The sequence below is a fragment of the Kryptolebias marmoratus genome, linkage group LG21 (assembly GCF_001649575.2).
Source record: "Kryptolebias marmoratus isolate JLee-2015 linkage group LG21, ASM164957v2, whole genome shotgun sequence".
Taxonomy (NCBI): domain Eukaryota; kingdom Metazoa; phylum Chordata; class Actinopteri; order Cyprinodontiformes; family Rivulidae; genus Kryptolebias; species Kryptolebias marmoratus.
Genome location: NC_051450.1, coordinates 5,392,102 through 5,412,248, shown reverse-complemented (window position 1 = coordinate 5,412,248; position 20,147 = coordinate 5,392,102). Strand labels below are relative to the sequence as shown.

Here is a 20,147-nt window from a genome sequence, read left to right as displayed (position 1 = left end):
GATTTATTTTGTCCATTTTTTTTTCCATTCTGATATTTTGTTCTTTCTTTGTAAAAAAAAAAAAAAAAAAAAAAACCTCACTGTGTATGAAAGAGACCTGCTGTCTCTCTGGTTTTCAGCTGACAGTATTTTTGTTTAAATTAGGATTTTAACCTTGATTTTTAAAATATCAGCAGCTGACACAATTTGAATTTCAGAGTGTTCATGAAATATTGGACTCATTTAAATAGAGGGACTGTAAATTCACTTGTACATCAAAATCAAACCACTTTAAATAAATTTTATTTTTAGTATTATAACTACAATATAATCTATTATGACAACATGTTTTATTTAAGCACCAAAAGTGATAGTTTCTCTTGTTGAATTTTAGTTTTAATAATTTGAAACTGTGGTGTCTTTATTTATTTTTTTAGTTCAGAATGTCACATTTTCTTATGTCTACACTCGGGGCAGGATAGAGGGTGTTGGCCCCTGGGCTAGAGTTACTTTTGGAGCCCTATCAACATTTTTTATTACATACTATACTGAATTAGGGTATGTGAATTTGCATAAATAAATTAAAGGTTTGCAGTCACACAGAGCAGAGCCGCTCTTGGCTTTAATATATAGCACAGAGAAAGCTACAGCTGTACCGTTGGACATTATGAGAAAGTTTACTTTGTCACAGTTTACTGTTTTAATTAGTCATTGCTACACAAACCGCAAGTGGAGCTGAACTGTTTCTCTGTTTAAACCCTAAAACACAATTTTACACCTAATTAAATACATAAATACACTTTGCTTCATGGACCTTTTAGGATGAAGGTGAAAATTCAGAATAATTACATAAAACAACGCTGCAATAGGCTTCTACAAAGCAATATTAATATTTATGGCTCCAAATTACAGGGAGTAAGGTCATTTAGTAAAACTATAACCCTGAATTGCTTTTAAAACTGTAAAAAAAATCTGAGTCACATAAATAAAAATAAATAGGAACTCACCAAAAGCCATTAAGTAGCTGTTGATTGACAGTCTTCAACAAATTAAAACTTTTTCCAGTGATGTAGATATGCACCTTATTATAAATAAGTATAATAATGCATTTGGGAAACATCCACATAGGGCTGGGCAATATATTGAGTAAATTTACAGAATTTGCTGTGTTTCTTTTAAACCCAAGCAGCCTAAAATTACTTTTTTTTTTATAATGTGACAAGCTGCTGTTCTGCATCTGGACAGTTACAAAGGTTGCTCTGGTCTGTTGTCATCAAATAGTATGAGTGTAATGGGGTGAGTGGTCAGAAGACACTTGCACTCTGTCCTAGCCTACATCTTGATTTTTGAGTTGGAGCTGGACTGTAAAAGTTTCTCCTGCTGTTGGATTCAGTGATTGGACCGGTATAAAGTTTGTTGCTTTTTATCCCAGAGAGGGAACGAGGAACAGACGATCAATATCTGTGAGTCATGGTTCATGACTTTTAGTTTATAGTGTTGATTTCAATATTAATACAGGGGGATTTTAAAATACTGCAACAAATGTTGTATATTGTGATAAAATTCCAAAATATTGCAATATTAATTTTGGGTCATATCATCCAGCCCTACATCCATTCATTAAAACTAATTATAATGTTCTGGGGACCTCTAAACCTCGGGACCATGCCCCAGTAAGACCTTTGGAAAGTGTCACTCAAGATCACATACCAGTTCAGTTTACTGAGGAAGACCTTTCTGCAGAGGGGAGCAGTTCTGGGTCTGAACAGTTCTGCTTTATTCTGTGTTCCCACTGCTGATGCACCAACCATTAACAGTGATTTTGGTGCTGCCATCATAATAAATGTTCTATATGTTCTGCAGTCTGACTCAGTGTGTTGGTTTTAATTCGGTCACAGAGGGAATAACAGATGTTTCTATTAGCTTCAGACCATAACCCTGACGCCCCTCATTACCTGCATTAATCAGTTGCCTTACCCTTCAGTTTCTGTTTACAAGTTGATCCATGAGCCATAATAAACAGAGTCCATTGTGTGTTTTAAAATGTCTGCTAATATTCTGTCTCTTTGTCTAGAAGACCCCCCGACTACCCATCCCCCTCTGGGCCCGGTGGCCCTTGCGGCGGTGATTGCGTGCCCAGTGTGCGTGCTCTGCCTGCTCCTGGTTTTGGCATTCTACGTTTGTCATAACCAAAGAGGACAAGGTGAAAGAGCTGGAGCCCTCCACCACCGTGTGCCCAATGAGGAGGACCCATCCATGGACCACCCCTTCATCAATGGTGGAACAACTCTAAAAGACCTCATTTACGACATGACCACCTCAGGCTCTGGATCAGGTACTGTTCTGCATTCTGATGTTCTAACATGGGTAGGGAGCTTTTATATGTTGATAACAAATCTAGTTTAAATAATCTGTGACCTCATTAATACTTTCATTGACCTCATCAATACTCTGGTAGAGACGGCTCATGTTTGTATGTAAGATGAACTGACCTCCAAAAGTGGATTTCTTTCTGTTCCCCATTAAGAACTATAACAGAGATCAAATCTCTCTTTTTCATCGAATGCCTTTTTTCTCTGTCTCAGAACTCATGGCTCCAGGTTACTGCGCAGTGGTTCAATTAAAATACAACAACAAAAAGAAATTGCAATGTATTTTGTAAAAAAACCCACTAAGATATAGGTCCTTCACTTTTTTACGCAACTCAAAACAATAAGCTGCTGCTGATCTACAGGAATCTACAGATGCTTTGGTGAAAGGATACGTGATTGCAGGTCTGGAGGTGAGTGTTGGAAAGACAAAAGTCCTGGTGCAATCCTTCGCACCAATCCAACCATTTGACATATCCAATAATGGCACTTGGGTTGAGTAGGTGTCTAGATTGTAGGTTGTACTATCTCGGGTTCATGATCAATAACACCACTAATCCAAATGATAATGTAAATAACCTAATTTGCTCTGCCGATGAAACCTTTGGCAAGTTTTACCATTGCATCTTCTCTTAACATGGCTTGACTGTACAAACCAAGGTCAACGTTTACAGAGCTGTTGTGATTCCAGTCCTCCTTTATGAGTCTGAGACCTGGACCTTGTTCCAAAGGAACATCAGGTCCCTGGAGAGGTTTCTCTAGCAAAAGATGTGAGGAATCCTTGGAATCAGCTGTGAGGAACGCAACACCACTAATCTTGTTCTAACTTACAAGCGTGGAAGCGCTCATTGCCAGGAATCAGCTGCGCTTTCTTGATCATTTAAACCAGAGGTCAGATTCATTCCTCCCCAAACAGACTCTGTATGGTGAGCTGGCTTATGGCTCAAGGCCACTAGGTAGACCCAAGAGACTTCTGAAAAACCAACTTAACAGCTTTTCAAAAGTCCAAGATTCCTGCTGTCAGCTGGAAGGCCTTGGCAGCAGACCATTCATCCTGGTGCAGCTGAATTGCAGACATGTCTAAAAACTGGAAACAGACCAGGCTTGAGCAGACTGGCAATAAAGTCACCAATGTTTTCTGCTACCACATCTTCCAGACTCTTCAATGCCCAGATTGCCCCAAACCCTTCCACTCACATCTTGGCCTCCAGTCACCAACAAGCACACAGACAGGAAAATAGGAAAGTAACGGGAAAAGAATGAAAAGAACATATCCTCAAATTCAAGGACATGCCTGATCATGGTAATTAACTAAAAGGTATAATGGTTCTGTTAGTGGTAATTTTTTCATAGTTATCATTTGTCATTAGGTTTGTAACGGTGCATATATTTCTACAGAACTGGCATGGTACAGATATCCAGTCAATCATGCACCCATGTTTTTTATTTTAATTTGCTGACACCAATGATGAGGCTATCCAATGTGAAGGAAACCGGTGTGTATGTGTGTGTGTGAAGTGCGCACTGCATGTGTCCAGAGTGGAGAGGGAGCACATGTATAAACTGCGCCCAAGTTCAACGCTGAGAGATGAAAAATATAGAAAGTAGCTTTTTTTCAGTTGCAGCTTGACTGCTCGGAGCTACACTAAGAATCATAAAAATGAAAACCAAACTAAAGCTGCAGAGTGCTCATTCTGTTTGTGGGAGCGTGTGCACATTTTCTTCTGAATGGATGCGTCGCAATGCCGAGGTGTGTGACTCACAAACTTACAGGCGTGTGCGTGTGTCCTTCTGATTAGATGTGTTGAGGTGCCGTCCTTCATTCTGCCCACGGCAGCACATACACACAAACGGGTTTGGAGGTGTTGCACGCAGTTCTTTTTTTTTATTATTATTATTTTCTTTACAAATTACAGATACTTTTCAGTTTGGAGTTTATCATTGACACCATTTATTTCTATTGGTTGAATAAGAGAGAACACGGTTGTTCTTTCAGCTGCTCCCCTCTTCAGGGGTCGCCACAGCGAGCTTTTTTTATGCGAGCAAAGTCGCATAAAAGACGAGGCAATTGTTTTACACAGGATGTCCTTCCTGCCGCAACCTGGGCTCGAACCTGCAGCCTCAGGATTATAACATACTGACCACCGAGCCGGGTTCTTTTTTCTGTGAAGTCACTAATTGACAAATCTTTTCTTGCTGTATGACCTGCAATCTTGGAGCTTTCTTTTAATTTTTTTTTAACTCTGTCTAGTAATCTACAAAAACTAAATTTGGAGGGGTTTAAGGTGCCCGTGACAACTTTGCTACTATTTTGAGAGAAAATTTGTCTCAAATTATTTGAGTATTCGTAGAATTCAAGTGATAAGAGTGATATTCTGTGACTCGCACAAGGAAATTGAAAACCCTCAAAAAACACATTTTGTAGACTCCCTGAAACATTTTTAATTTCAAGAATGAGATTGTTCTCATATATTCTCATATAGTGCTGGGCGATATAACGATACATTTCGTGGGGACGATAGAAAAGTGTCTATCGTGATATATTTTCTTCTATCGTCTCTATCGTTTTTATCATAATTGTATCAATGATTCATGTAAATATTTCATAACGTAGGCTACGACGAATGTATTAGTGTTGTTGACGTCTGTGATTTGGTTCAAGAAGTCCGACACGCAGCAGAAAAAGGTAATATGCTACCTCTGCTAATGCTAATGCTAACTCTGCTATTAGATTGTTTTCTCATCTGACGCCAACACAACAAACCTCTTCTATCACTTAAAGAAGAACCACGAAAAATAATTTTTAACAATACAAAAAGTGCGAGGTCAAACAAGTTGTAAAAGAGCCGGGGAAAGTTGCGAAACGTGAAACTATAGCCGGCCGAAGATAATGGAGTCTGTTGTCATTTGATACTGTTACGTCCTAACAGGTACATATATATAGCTGCACTAAAATGCAGCAGATCTCATTTGGGAAAGTTTATTTAGATTAGATTTAGATTATTTTTTCATATTTTGCAGAGAATAACTGACAACGTACATAATTGGGGTATATCGTGATATAGGATTTTTTCCATATCGCCCAGCACTTTTCTCATATATGAAACATTAGAATAAAAAGAAATATTAGCTTTTTTTAATTGTTGTTTTTTTAAAATAAATATTTCACACACAATGTTCTCAGTATTTTTGTTTGAGTGTGTGTGTGCATTTATTATGTACATGTGCACATCTTAAATAAGAATCCTGTTATTTGGCTGGTTCAAATTTAAGCTGCATACACACACCACCCATGCCCTGTAGGAAGCTTTTCTGTTAGCCAGTCTCAAATTAGCACCGTTCCATGAGACTGCCACCTCCAACGTGCTGCTTTGGAACAGTTTGAATTTACATCTACAGCATGCTGGACAGTGGGCCATTGGCAGCGTCAGCTGTAGTAATTACACTGCTGACTCACAGTGTGTGTGGTCTTGAAATCAGACAAATGGCCTTTTCAGTTTCCTCATCAGCTGATTATTAGAGACTTAAGTTTTCTTCCATCAGAGCTCAATTAACCAGTCAATCAGTTTAGAGATGCTTTGTCCACTATTAAAATGCACTGAATGTGTATTCATGAAAGTATTGCTGCACTGCAGACTGTAATGTTAATGTATTTGTAAACACTTGAACTTAGCTCTCTTTCTTCTCTGTCTCATGTGTAAGCGTTATTGTATTTGTTCTGCTGCAGATGTTGTGACAGCATGCATCAAAACCAACCTGCATACTTTGCTTTGCTGCTGGTTGAGGTGATTCTTCAGGACCGAGAACCCAATGTCTGCTTCATCCTTGATACAAGGACGAGGCACTCACCCTGCAAGCCCCTCTGCAGGGTTAGACCACAGCTGCTGCCCTGGTTTCTGCATGTGATTACTGTCTGGAAATCTCCCTGCTGATAGTGTTTGTTTATAGATGTCTAATAAGCTCTTCTCATCTTGGCTAATTCAGATTTAAGGGTCTGAGGTGTAACAGCAGGGATTCCTGTAAAGACAGGAGCTCTAGGGATAGAGCAAGATGATAAAGTTTTATCTGATTGAGGAAAAAAGTTCAGGTTGTTTTGGATTTTCTTTTTTCCACCATCTGCAGTCTAAATCCACCATTTACTTTTATTTTTTTAGTAATGATGTAAAGATATGTGGTGACAGGTCAGTCTGTCCTCAGCACAAAGTCAAGCTCGTTCCTAGTGCAGTTTGGACTCCAGGGCTGCTTCTTGTCTCTGAAAGAGAACCATGAAAGTGAAAAGTGAAATGTTTCTTTTACCTTCCACCTTGGGTTCGAGTTCAGACTCTGCCTCAAGTATGTGGGTGTTTTGTTCACAAGTCATTGCAGGGTAGAGAGTCTGTTGAGGACACAAAAGCCAAATCTTCATTATTTCATCTTCTCTAACCCCAGCTGCCTCCTCAGTTGACCTAATTAAAATTAACTTATCACCTCTGAAACAGGAAACAACTACAGGGATTTCATCTGGAATCAAGAGATTTGAATGCATATAAACTCTTCAGTTTCAACCTCTTTCTGCTCCCACTCTTTTTTAAAATTAATTTAAATTCCTCCTGGCTCTGAGTGCCCTCTCACCATGCTTTGTCTGATGTAAGCCTATTTCCTGAGTTTAATGTTTCTAATTCAAACCTTTTTCATACCTCCTCTTATAATAAACGTTAGCATCTTTTCTCTTTTAGTTCTCTACTTTCTACAAAAGCTGTTTTCTGTTTTGGTCTTAGGGCTGTTCTGTGCAGCATTTTGTAATATATATCAATTTTTTTTTTTCAAATGCTCCGTAAAACAAAACTTATCTCCTTTTTCTTAAGTGAAAGTTTATGATTTTATAGCCAGTCACTCATACTACATTTGTAACACCCAGCTTAATGCCAGCTGGGTATCACAGGTTCCCAGACAACAAGGAGGAAAACAGTAAAACAGCACCAAGGGAGGACAGTTCAATCAATCAGGATTTTTATTCCCCAAATGGGGTAAAAATGCTCAGTTTTCTTTTTAAATGAGAGTAAAAACACAATAAAAGAATATTAAAATGTTCCAGTCCTGAACAAGCTAAAATGGTCCTACAAGGGCAACATCCACGGAATCCGATTGGGACAGCGAATCCTGCGCTCCGTCCAGTCTGACGTCACAGCCCCGATTCCACCGCCTCCTGCGAAAGTTGCAGCTCACTCCAGTCGCTCCACGCAAAGCGCCGCCCCACAGGCTTCCTGTTAAAACAAAACAACTGGGCCAGAAAAGCGATCACCGAGCGGCAGATGTCCCAGCTATACCAGCAAGAGTCCCTGCAGACAATCAGTGGAACGTTACTTACGGACCAGGGCAGAGTTCCCCCTCTGCCCGCTGTCGATCCGACACGTCGTTCCACTGATTGGATCCTTTGGTGCAAACCACTTGCTCGTTCGGGGTCGCAGTCCTCTGTAACGAGCCTTCCTGGTTGTTTCTCTGCCCTTTAAAATCCACCACCAACGTCTGGCAGGTCCCGGATACGCTGCCTCCCGGCACACCCACCCCGCGCAGGTGGCTGGCATCAGCCATTTAGTCTTCAGAGTCCACAGTGGATAAAAAAATACAAACATGCAAATAGAAAAATACAAACATGCAAATAGAAAAATACAAACATGCAAATGGATAGAAAAATAAAAACATGCAACAAAAACACCCAACAATAAAAACCACACTTTAAAAAGTAAAAACAGATTTTCACTGTGCGACACATTCAGTCAGAATGAAAAGCAAGTGCACAGATGTTCAGTTCTTGAACACATCAGGGTATTGCATCATACCATGTAGAAAAAGTTTGAAATAGTTTTGTACATCAGTATCACGTGTCCCTGTCTTATTGATTCTTCTTGTGTTAGTTACTTTCCCCTGTGTATCTGTTGTCACTTTTTTTTAAACTGGGCTGCATGGACAACAGCAGTGATTCTCAGACATCCTTCTACCCAGCAACACTTTCCAGCTTCTCCTGGAGGATCCAAAAGTGTTCCCAGGACAGAGAGAACACATGATCCTTCCAGCAAGTTCTGTGTGTGCCCTAGGGGTCACCTCTTAGTGGAACATGCCTGAAACCATTCTTTCAAAAAGTGTCTTGAAGTCATCCTAATCAGATGCCCAAACCACCTCAACTGGCTTCTGTTGTCCTGAATAGCCGAGCTCCTCACTCTACAGCCACTCTGCGTAGGAAGCTCATTTTAGCTATTTGTTTTCACAATCTCATTGGAGTGTAGATCAACTGGTAAATTGACAGCTTTGCCTTTTGGCTCAGCTCTCCCTTCACCACCACATATTTGTACAGAGTCTGCTTCCCCAATCTGCCCATCAATCACCTCTGCTACACTGAGGAAGACCACATCATCTGCTTATTGTAGTGCTGCTATCCAAAGCCCCCTAGACCTGAGATCCTTATTGCCATCCTATTGGGTAGGGGTTTTCGAATATCTCCAAGACCCCAGAGGCTATATTGTCTGATGCAGTTTCTTCCAGGTAGAGTATCTCATGACAAATTAGTTCTAGGGAAAGCCAAGTCTAACGAGACCCACTAACACTTATGCTGACTACAAGTCCAAAAGACAGGAATCCATCACCTGAACTAGAGATACTGGAGCCAGGCTTGGGGGAGATGCGTGACACTAAGTGCTTTTTGGGTGGGTGTTCATCCATAGTGCTGGGCTAGACAGAATGAACAAAGGACATGGACCAACCAGCTGCAAGAGGCATTGTAAGGGACCCCTGCGTTGTGGATTAGGTGACATTTGGATGCCTCAGCAGTCCAATCCCTAGTTGCTGTTGCTAGATTTTATTTTATTTTATTTCTTTTCATCATACTTCCGGTGGAGCAACTATACTTTGCTAACAGAAATATACATAAAAAACAGGCTCACGTTTGAGAAGCAAGAACCTGGGAATAATTTTAAAAATGTCCACAAAATTTTGACCAAGTATTAATTAACTCACTGTTTGAGTTTTACTCTTGATTATTATTTTTCTTTACGTTTTCCCAGCTGTCTTTTTAAACAACTCTGTCTTGATGTTTTTTCTTTCCAGGTCTGCCGCTGCTGGTCCAGAGGACCATAGCCAGAACCATCATCCTGCAGGAAAGCATTGGGAAGGGGCGTTTTGGCGAAGTGTGGCGGGGTAAATGGCGCGGGGAGGAGGTTGCAGTGAAGATTTTCTCTTCTCGAGAGGAGCGCTCCTGGTTCCGTGAGGCCGAGATCTACCAGACAGTGATGCTGAGGCATGAGAATATTTTGGGCTTCATTGCTGCTGATAATAAAGGTAAGATAAAAAACCTCATGGAGCTCCGAGGAGAGGTGGGTTAAAGTATAACTGCACAATACTTTTCTAGAGAATAAATATCATCAGCAAATGAAGTACTCAGTTGCAAAGTTTATATAAAATACCATCAGAGAATTAAGACTGATTAAAGCATAATCATTTAAATAGTGAAATGAAATCCCTGTCGGCTGGTTTTATCATCTCTGCATGTTAGTGTGGGTGGCTTTAATTACCAGGAAACCTTGAGCACTTCAATCAGAAAAGTGGCTTTGAGCATTTATTTTGAATTGACTGGCTGGAAGACAGTGTGGGGGAGTATTAGTTTATAGTGAAGAGCAGACATTATCACACACTTTCACTGCTAGTACACACACACACACACACACTCATAGAGACTATGTGAGTGAGGCAGCCCAGAGGAGAATAGGTGAAACAAACAGAAGCTTTAGCATGTTAGTATAATACAACATGGCTATTGCATCTTCATATATAGGCATGGATAAATTTGTTGTTACTCTTACAGCTCATTAAAATAATGCTTTATTTCTCGTGAACAGTGATTTAGCTAAAATCTGTTTAATGTTTATTTGTGAGCTTTAGTTTCTGACAGAGTAACAAAAATATGAGATTTGTTGTTTATTTTACAAAGATGTACTAAATTAGCATGTACAAATTTGTTGGTACCCTTAAAGGGATAGTCCAGGCAACTTTGAGGTGATGTTCTTCCTAATAGTTTTCAATAGTTAGTACTTTACCAGCGGTGACTTCAGTCATAGAGTATGGAGAAAGAGGCTGATGAGGCCCAACAATGGTCTGCTTTTTATTGTTTTTCAGGCTTATAAAACAACTCTTTCTCAAAACCAAGATACTGGTGTGAAACAATGCTACATTACTTAATATTAAACATCTTCACTTTTACTTGACACTGTTTAGTTTCTCATGCAGTTTAAAGCTTGGAACTCCACACTCTCCAGTTATGAATTGAGAAAGCTCCCCAATTTGGGAAGAAGTCCAGTTGTTTTGTGTTTAATTTTTTTATTCTTTTGGATTTGCCATGGCCTGGATGACACTTACACTTTAGTTTGTCGCTTTTTTCTCAACTGAACAACGTATGTGTTACTACATGAATGAACATGTGCACTGAGCAAAGATAAACCGTTAAAGGCTGATGGTGCTGAGACTGCTGTACCAGTCCACCTGAGCAGTGCATCTAGTCCAGTGGTCTCCAATCCTGATCCTCGAGGGCCACCATCCTGCATGTTTTACTTGTTTCTCTGCTCCAACACACCTGGTTTGAATCAATGGGTGATTAACAGGCTTCTGCAGAACAAGAAGAGGTAATTTAACCACTGAATCAGGTGTGTTGGAGCAGGGAAACAAGTAACACATGCAGGATAGTGGCCCTCGAGGACCAGGATTGGAGACCCCTGATCTAGTCAGTCAGTCAGACATTTACTCACTCCCAGTGGACTGATCCATTCAGCAACCTTCAGCATGTAACGGGTCTATCAAGGCTCAGCTCACATGTACATTCATATAGTAATGCACAATATTTGTGGTGGTAGCATGACGCTACTATCGTTTGTCATGTCTGAGCTACATTGTTTAGGTAATCATGTCACGATTGTGGTTGTAGCCTAGGCATGAGGTCAGCATGGTCAGTCCTCCATCAAATTTCAAACAATCAAGCCAGACTAGTACAAATGGGCCCCAAGTCATGGACATGCTGCCATCAAGACCAGGAACCTGATACGCTGCCATCACAACAAGTAGACCATACTTTCTGACACATTTTCCTTTTTAGCATGGTGTCATCCAGTGTCAGGGGGACCTTAGACGGCTCATGTATTACAGATTCTTACCACTTACCAAACAAATGCTAAAATTCATTTTCTCACTTTGAGTGCGAAAGGTCCCAGGGTCAAATCCCAGATGAGCCCCCACTTGTGTTAATTTTCCCTTTTCCTAATTTAAGGGTCGTCTCGCTGGAAGAACCTCAGTGATCAGCACAAGTAGATGAAGGAGCTAAGTTTTCACTCCTCACCTCTTTTCTTGTGTGTAGATAACGGGACATGGACTCAGCTGTGGCTGGTGTCAGACTACCATGAACACGGCTCCCTTTTTGACTACCTGAACCGCTACACTGTCACCGTGGAGGGCATGATCAAACTGTCCCTGTCCACAGCAAGTGGCCTGGCCCACCTCCACATGGAGATAGTTGGAACACAAGGTGAGAGCCACAGTTTAATATTCATCGCAGGGTGTTTTTTTTACCACCATTGACTGAAACATTCTGTGGAAGTCTAAACTCAAGTACTTGAATCGAGCACATTTTCCAAAGCATTCTTTGAGGTTGTTCTATTTCAGACTGACATAGAATACAGAAAAATGTTAAGAGATTTTTTTTTTAGTTTTATTTAATGCGTGGTGTGGTTTGACTGTATGACTTTCTCTGCAGGAAAGCCAGCGATTGCACACAGAGACCTGAAATCAAAGAATATTCTGGTGAAAAAGAATGGGACCTGCTGCATTGCCGACCTGGGTCTCGCTGTTCGACACGACTCTGCCACTGACACCATCGATATCGCTCCAAACCACAGAGTGGGAACCAAGAGGTAACACAGCTGAGGTCTTCAGAAGCACAAAGTTTGGAACCATTTCCTCGAACTGTCAGCTCTTATTTGTCATGATACTTACTGTATATTTTTGAGTAACCTTACTTCTCCTTTCGTTAAAAAAATTCACTTTCAGCAGGACTTAATCTCTGCTATTAGCTGCTTGTAGCTGAGGCTCAGTCAGACTAGCAGTACATTGTTGTTTCAGTTTATTTAGGTCTGCAGACATTTGTTTCTGCTCAGCTCTCTGAAGGTCCCACCACAGCATTTCAATCAGGTTGAGGTTCTGGACTTTGACTGGACCGTTGCAGCACCTTAATTATTTAGTTTTTCAGCCGTTCTGTTGTAGATTAGCTTCTGTGTTTGGAATCGGTGTTCTGTTGCATCATGACCCAGTTTGGTCCGAGCTTCACTTGTCAGAAAGATGGTCTTACATTTGTGGATGCAGGACTTAAAACTTGTACTGGGACCATCTCGTGTCCTTTGGTAAACAGAGGAGGAGTCAACTCAATGATCTCAAGCTGCCCAAAACATCAGCCCTCCATCACCGTGCTTGACAGCTGGTATGAGGTGTTTTGTTTTGATAATCTGTTTTGTCTTCACCAAACATGCTGATGCTGTCCTTTGGTTTCATCTGTCCAAAGGACATTTTTCTGGAAGTCTTGTGTTTCATTTAGATGAAACTTTCCAAACCTAAATAGTGCTGCCATGTTGTTTTTAGAGTAAGGAGGCTTTCTCCTGCAACCTTTCAAAACAAGCCATACTTGTTCAGTTTTTTGTCCTTTAACCTGTTAACTGAGGCCTGAACAGGTTGAGTTGGACCTCTTAGCTGTTTTTGTTGTTTCTCTGAGCATTGCGTAGTCTGACCCTAGACATGTATTAAAATACTGGACTACTTATGGGAACCCAAAAGTTGAAGCCAGAGCGATTGCAGTGTCCCCACGAGATGGTCCCAGTACAAGTTTTAAGTCCTGCATCCACAAATGATTGTTTTAAGTTTGTTTTAACCTAGCTTCAGGATCATCTAAGTAATCATAGCAAACACATAAATGACTAGAATTCAATCAGTTTTACAGCTATTGAGCTCAAACTTGATGTGGTAGTAGGTGTTGCTGAGCCCCAACTTATATTCTGAGCTCTAACTGATCGCACAAAATCTCTATTGGAATAAACTGTCTGTTTGTTTGCAAAATATCATGAAGCACTGAATGGATTTTAATGAAAATTTTAGAAAGTAATCATTGGGTGTACATCTACAACTGATCGCCTTTTTGACTCAACCTAATTAAAGATGGCTGCCATAGTCAGCTGACCTAAGGAAACACTAAAATGGGTATAACTCAGTCAATTTGTCAAATCTTGAGCTAAAATTTGGCATGGTAGTAGGTGAGAGTCATTCACAAAACATAGTCCAAGCAATAACAGATCACAAGATATTGCAATGTTGCATGAGATTGTGCAAAACATTATTTTCAAAGTTTGTTTAAAATGACTTCAACTCTAATTTCACATGAGATGAATTTAGTCTAAAGTCTGGCATTAAAGGTAGCAGGCAATATGAATCCCTACAGGGAGTGCAAGGCATTTTTATTGGATTTTTTTTGGAATAAATCAAAATAACTTCTTCTTATAAAATATAACAGTGGCACATCCACCAACCTACTGTGTTACCCTGCTATTCAGCCTACTGTTACTTTAACTGTGTTTTCACTCCTCACATCTGTTTTCTTCTGTTAAGGACGTGTCTAGCTGCAAGGTTGGAAAGTGAGCAGTTTATTTTATCAAACAGTCCTTTCCCTCCCTTCCTTTCACAGAGATACCAGCAGAGCCTGCATCCTGCTCAGCTTTTTCTCCTCCACCTGCTTCACTTTGTGTGGTTTTAATGCTGCAGGCAGGTTACAGGCTTATTAAATGATTCAGTAAGCCTCAGGCTGGTGGAGACAGACTCTCTGGCCTTGAGGTGAAACTTGTGTTCTGTACTGATGATCAGATCACATAGTTATTGGAACTTTAATCTGACACCAAACTGCTAAAGTGGCCCAGTGGGTAGGGTGGTCGTCCTCTAGTCAAAGAGTTGCATGTTTAAGTGTCCTTGAGAAAGACCCTGTGCTATGTATATTGTGTAAAAATGTATAAATAAAAACACTGTATGAATGTGTAAATGAGAAACTCTAAAGGAATTCACATCACTTGCTGCCTTTCATGCCAGAGTTTTAAACTAAAATCATCTTATTTTGAGAGTAGGAATGAGCTGACATGATAACCTTGAGCAAAAATAACAGTTTCTGGGTATTGAAGCTTTTAATACAAAAAATAAATAAATTGCATTCCATGAGTTATTTGCTTTTATTTAAACACAAAAATGTAATGTAAATATATTGCCACCTAAATAATATTACATATTGCTCAATATTGATTATTTTATACTTATAAAAGTATAATAATATTAAATAAAATATTTTTTATTTTAGTGTCGAGATATAAAAGAGGCCATTGAGAGAACAAAGTGAACATGACAGCCTTTGTTAAAACATTTTTGTCTACAATGTCATTCAAGATCAAGGCAATTTTTTTTATTTAATCACAAGTATTAAAAATATTTTTTTTTTATTTAATTTCAATGTGAGCTAAAACACCAGTCACCAGGCTGTTTTATTTACTTTTTAGTAACTTTGAGAGCCTGACAAGCTGATGTTAGCTGGTCATTATCCTCAGTAGTGAGCATTCAGCAGTCTGTAAATTTCTCCTGCTAACATGCTAACTCTTGTAGCTTGTTACAAACATTTGTTTCAAAACAGCATTACCTTAACAAGAGAGTCGAGTGTTGCTTCTCTGCTAGACAAGCCCTGACTGACAGGGTTATTATTGAAACGTACAGCCTACTGACAACGTCTTTTCTTTTAAAGAGCATAAACGTTCAGGGGATTTCCCATCTTGGCTCCCGTACACATCTGAATGACAACAGGTAGGACAGGGGGAAGCGCTGCTTGGCGCTCCATGTCACAAGAGGGGAAAAAACAAAATAACAGCAACAAGAACCACCTTGTCTCTGGTATCTTATTAAAAGACAATCAAACCATAAGAACGGTACGGTGGAAGAATTTAGTGGTTTTGACTTGTGACTTTCTAACATCGTGGTATACCGTCAAACTGCAAGCAAGTTGAGAAAGGATGGAACTATAGCTGTTTTGGTCAAACTTTGTCAAAGAAGTTATCTCATGAAACAGAGATTTTACGAGAAGTATTAGCTTTCAGAGTACGTATTGTGAATGATTCTCAGCTACTACTACACTAAATTTTAGCTCAATATCTGTAAAATTGGCTGAATTATAGCCATTCTTGTTCTTGCAAAGGTGGCTTAGCTGTGGCAGTCACCTTGTTAAAGACGTACATCCAATGATTATTTTCTGAGAGTTTCAATAAAGTATGAGATTGAAAAGGCTTATCAAAGGCTTTTAATTCAGTTATAAAAGAAAAAGTTGCTTCCTAACAGTTTGGCTCATAATTACCAGTCTGTTCAGTTTTGCTTAGTTTCTGAGCAAATGTCAGTCAGGATATTTAAAGCTTTTTTTTCTTTTAGTTTCTGTGAAATAGCTGCAATTTGGAGGCCATTCTTTCAGTATTTGTGCTCTTCTCATTGAACATCCTGAATTAGGACTTGCTCTCTTATGGTCAGTGTGAGATTCGTTTAGTAATCATATTAACTCACTCAAGACATCAGCTGCACATTGGAAACTATTTTTCACCCTCAGCAGCCATTTAGCCCATTCCTAAATGTCCAGAGGGAGTTTCTTTTTTCAACCTGGACACATTCTTTAAGTCTGCTCACTTTTTGCATTGGTGTCCTTCAGTAGCAGCTCATAAGCATAAACATCAGTGGGACATTAATTTCCTGACTTATTAACCACACAAATTTTACAATTTGCATTACATTTTTTGTGGTTAAAGAAAGATTAAAAACTCACCAGCCACTTTATTAGGCACACTTGTTCAACTGCCTTTTAACACAAATAGCTGTTCAGCCAACCGCATGACGGTAACTCAATGCTTTTAGGCATGTGTGGTGAAGACGACCTGTTGAAGTTCAAACCGGGCATTAGAATGAGGAAGAAAGGGGATTTAAGTGACTTTGAATGTGGCATGGTTGTTGGTGCCAGACAGGCTGGTCTGAGTATTTCAGAAACTGCTGATCTACTTGGATTTTTACACACAACCATCTCTAGGGTTTAAACAGAATTGTCCAAAACAGAGAAAATACCCAGTGAGCGACAGTTGTGTGAACAAAAAAGCCTTGTTAATGTCAGAGGAGAATGGGTAAACTGGTTTGAGATAACAGAAAGGCAACAGTAGCTCAAATAACCAGATGTTACAAACAGTCTGCAGAATACCATCTCTGAACACACAACACGTCTAACCATGAAGCAGATTGGCTACGGCAGCAGAACCACACCAGGTGTCAGTCCTGTCAGCTAAGAACAGGAAACTGAAGCTACAGCTTACACAGACTCACCAAAAGAGGACAATTAGAAACTGGAAAAACAAGGACTGCCCTGATGAGTCTCAATTCACTGAACTCCAGTGGCCTCCACAGTGATCAGATCTTAGTCCAATCGATCACATTTGGGTTGTGGTGAAACAGGTGGTTCACATCATGGACATTCAGCTGACAAATTTGTAGCAACTGTGTGGTGCTGTTATATCAATATGGACCAAAATCTCTGAGGAATGTTTCCAACAACTTGTTAAATCTGTGACATGAATAATTAAAGTAGTTCTAAAGGCAAAAGGGCCCCAACCTGGTACTAGTAATTTGTACCTAATAAGTGGCTAATAAATGTATATAGTTTTTTTTTTTTTTTTGAGGGGGGGTAGGTATTGTCTGCCTCTCTCTCCCTGGGGGATGTTGTGTCTCGTGGTAGAAAAAAAATTCTGTGAAATAATTCTAAGACTATAAAACTGAAGCCATGGTGTGTTCATATATATATTCACCTCTTTGCTTTAAAGCCACAGTCATTACCTTCAGAAGCCACATAGTTTGTTAAATAAGATCCACCTGTGAATGATCTGAGTAGCTAAAGGCAAGGAAAATGGGCTTTCCAGGTTGGAGGAAATGACCTGCTGTATATCTCCTCTCTGTTTTATTAGTTTTCTGTTTGGTTCATGTCCGGTCTGTCTGTTACAAGCTGCTGACTAATAATTTATCTTCGAATTTTAGTTTCACAAATGGATTTCTAAACAAACTCTTCCCTGATGGACACAGCAGGTTTTGCTGCAGCCATTCCTGCATTTGATAAGATCACTGAGGTCTGGTGTTAGTAGTGGACGTATGAATGAGCTAAAACCAGAAGATTGTATACATGGGACAAACTTATATCTGCCTCTATGAGATGCATGGTGCTACCTGCAGTACCAATCACTGCCAATTATAAATGAGGACAGTGAACTGCCCCACCCTGTGACTGCAAAAAGTAAACTGAGAATGAATCACCAAAAACATTTTAACTTCCATTTGAAATTGCCCAAATAGTTGAAAAACACACAGGACAAAACGGTACACAGCAACCTAAGAAATTAAGTAATTTACATTATTCATTAGGAGGAATAGGTGACAGGAATGTTGGCTTCTGTCAGTAAGAGACATTTCTAATTGAAATCTTTTACATCAAACATGGAGAACAACTTTAGTTTGACTGGTCAACAGAGGCACTAATTCACACATCACTCTGATGTTGCTTTCACATGATTTAATTAGAGAGCCCACACTGGATCACAGGATTTCAGGGTTTCCCCCAGAAAAGAGGCTAAGCCCGGCGGTGGGTGGCCAATCGCCGGCCAATCGCCGGCCGACCATGATTTAGTAAAAAAAAAAAAAAAAAAGATTAAAGTTGACAGGAAAGTTGAAAATATGGCTATTTATTATGTGATATTGTAAGATATTTGTGCCAAATATTTACACAACTACAGTTTTACAAAAAGGCACTTGAAATATTTTTTAAACAAAAATACAATTAAAATAAATACTAATTGTTTGCACCTAATTTGAATCCTAATTTAAGTCACATTTACAAATAAATTAAATTTACATAAATGAAAAAGTGCAAACAAGGCACCAACACACGTCTCACTTCCAGGCCAATTAATAACACCAGAGAACTCTAAAAAACAGACAGATGCTGTACTGTACTGTGCTTTTTGTGGCACAGGCTGCATGTTGGATCACTACATGTAGCAACAAAACAAAACAAATTTAATAGCATCATTTTACTGGTAAACAAGGATAATATTTTCACTAAACACAAAACATGCTTAGCATATTTGGTCTTGTAAAGCCACCTGCTGAATTTCAGCTCAACTAACCATTTTTGGTTAAACCCGTTCGATCGATGTTTATCGCTGTGGCTCCAGCGATGTGCTAACTCCAGCCGTAGCTGAAGGCAGCTTGGCCTCAAGCCTCATTAGAGTCCCGCAGGGCTCCGCCAACAGCGCGGACCTGAGCGTGCGGTGGAGGCGTTTATACTTGGCTCTTACGTCGGTGCAGTATTCTCCAAAAAGACAGGGGGCAGTACACTACGTAACCAGTGGAATATATGGTAAAAAAGAGAGCAGATGGTTGTCACATCTAATATGGCTGCACGTATTCAGGAGAAAGAGCTGTTGTGTTTCTGGCTGTGATACAGAGAGGATGTTTAAACTTAAAGCATTCAGTTTGACTTTCATTGATTTATTTGCTTTAGTTGTGATTCGCCCATCATAGGACTAATATTTCTATAAACTCTCCTTTTTATCGGCTGCAGCAGTAATCTCCTTCCATGAGTTCTGAACCGTTTGATTATCTCTTGTGATCTCTCATAAAAGGATCATATAAATGCAGATACAGGTGAACCAGCTTCGCTAGAGCACCAAAATCTTCCATTTTGAACAGAGCGCAGCGCGCGCAGTCCACACAAAGTTATAAAAGGTGCACGACGCAACACCGTGCAGGACCTTCGCGCAGGGGCGGGGACAACGCAATTGCGCCACTGTTGGCGCACTCACCCTCGCGCGGTGAGATATATAAAGGTAGCGGTGTTGGGGGTGTGGGTGGAAAAAAACGTGCATAAAAAAATTACGTATTTATAATAAACAAGCAGAGACCAGCCTGGCATCAGGGTCACCAAAGCCTGGCGGTCCGCCAGGCTTATAATACACTGGGGAAACCCTGGATTTAATTGCATCTAACTGCAGTGTAGCAATTGATGGCTACAGAAACTTCTTTCACAGTCATCATATTGCCTTCAGATGTGACTTAATAAGCTGAACACGCAGCAGCTGTGGGGACACATTAAACCAGAACTTACCCATTTGTTTGTAATAGTTGAAAATACTTCAAATGAATTCTTGTTTGCTTAAAGTGTTTGGAGGACTCTGCAATAAACTGCCCATCAGAGATCAGCTTACTGTTTTGTTTTGTTAGATATGTTCTCTGTGTGTTTTATGTGACAACAAGTTCCTGCGTTCTCCACATGTCGGGACTCTGGGGTAGGGAAGCATTTTCTTACAAAGAGAAACATCCAGACCCGGATAAAGATTGTAAGACATATATCAAGTTTCCCAAAAACTCTGGGACATGAAGAGAGCTGTGCACAAGAGATGTCCTCACAATCTGACAGAGTTTTTATATCTGCTGTATTAACTAAGATTGGCCCTTGACTAGGACCACACGTTTCATTTTGCCTGAAAGCAGCGCTGCTCATCAGGTATGGGCTTTGAGTTGAAACACAAGAGGCCATTACTCCTGAAAAGGTAACTAAATTAGATTTAATGGCTGTGTTATCGTTCAGGAGCATTAAGGGATCGAGTTGCTGACACATTCGGTCCCCTAATTTGTAATTTA

At 39.9% G+C, this 20,147-nt stretch overlaps 1 protein-coding gene across 1 annotated transcript in view; it reads left to right on the top strand.

Moving 5' to 3' along the window:
- Positions 1–20,147, top strand: part of tgfbr1b (transforming growth factor, beta receptor 1 b) — a 78,771-nt gene that overhangs the window by 38,833 nt on the left and 19,791 nt on the right. Inside the window, exons 3-6 of the mRNA XM_017436915.3 lie at positions 2,054–2,314; positions 9,429–9,659; positions 11,722–11,889; positions 12,118–12,274. Coding sequence (XP_017292404.1) covers positions 2,054–2,314; positions 9,429–9,659; positions 11,722–11,889; positions 12,118–12,274 — 817 coding nt within the window. The remainder of the gene's footprint in view (positions 1–2,053; positions 2,315–9,428; positions 9,660–11,721; positions 11,890–12,117; positions 12,275–20,147) is intronic.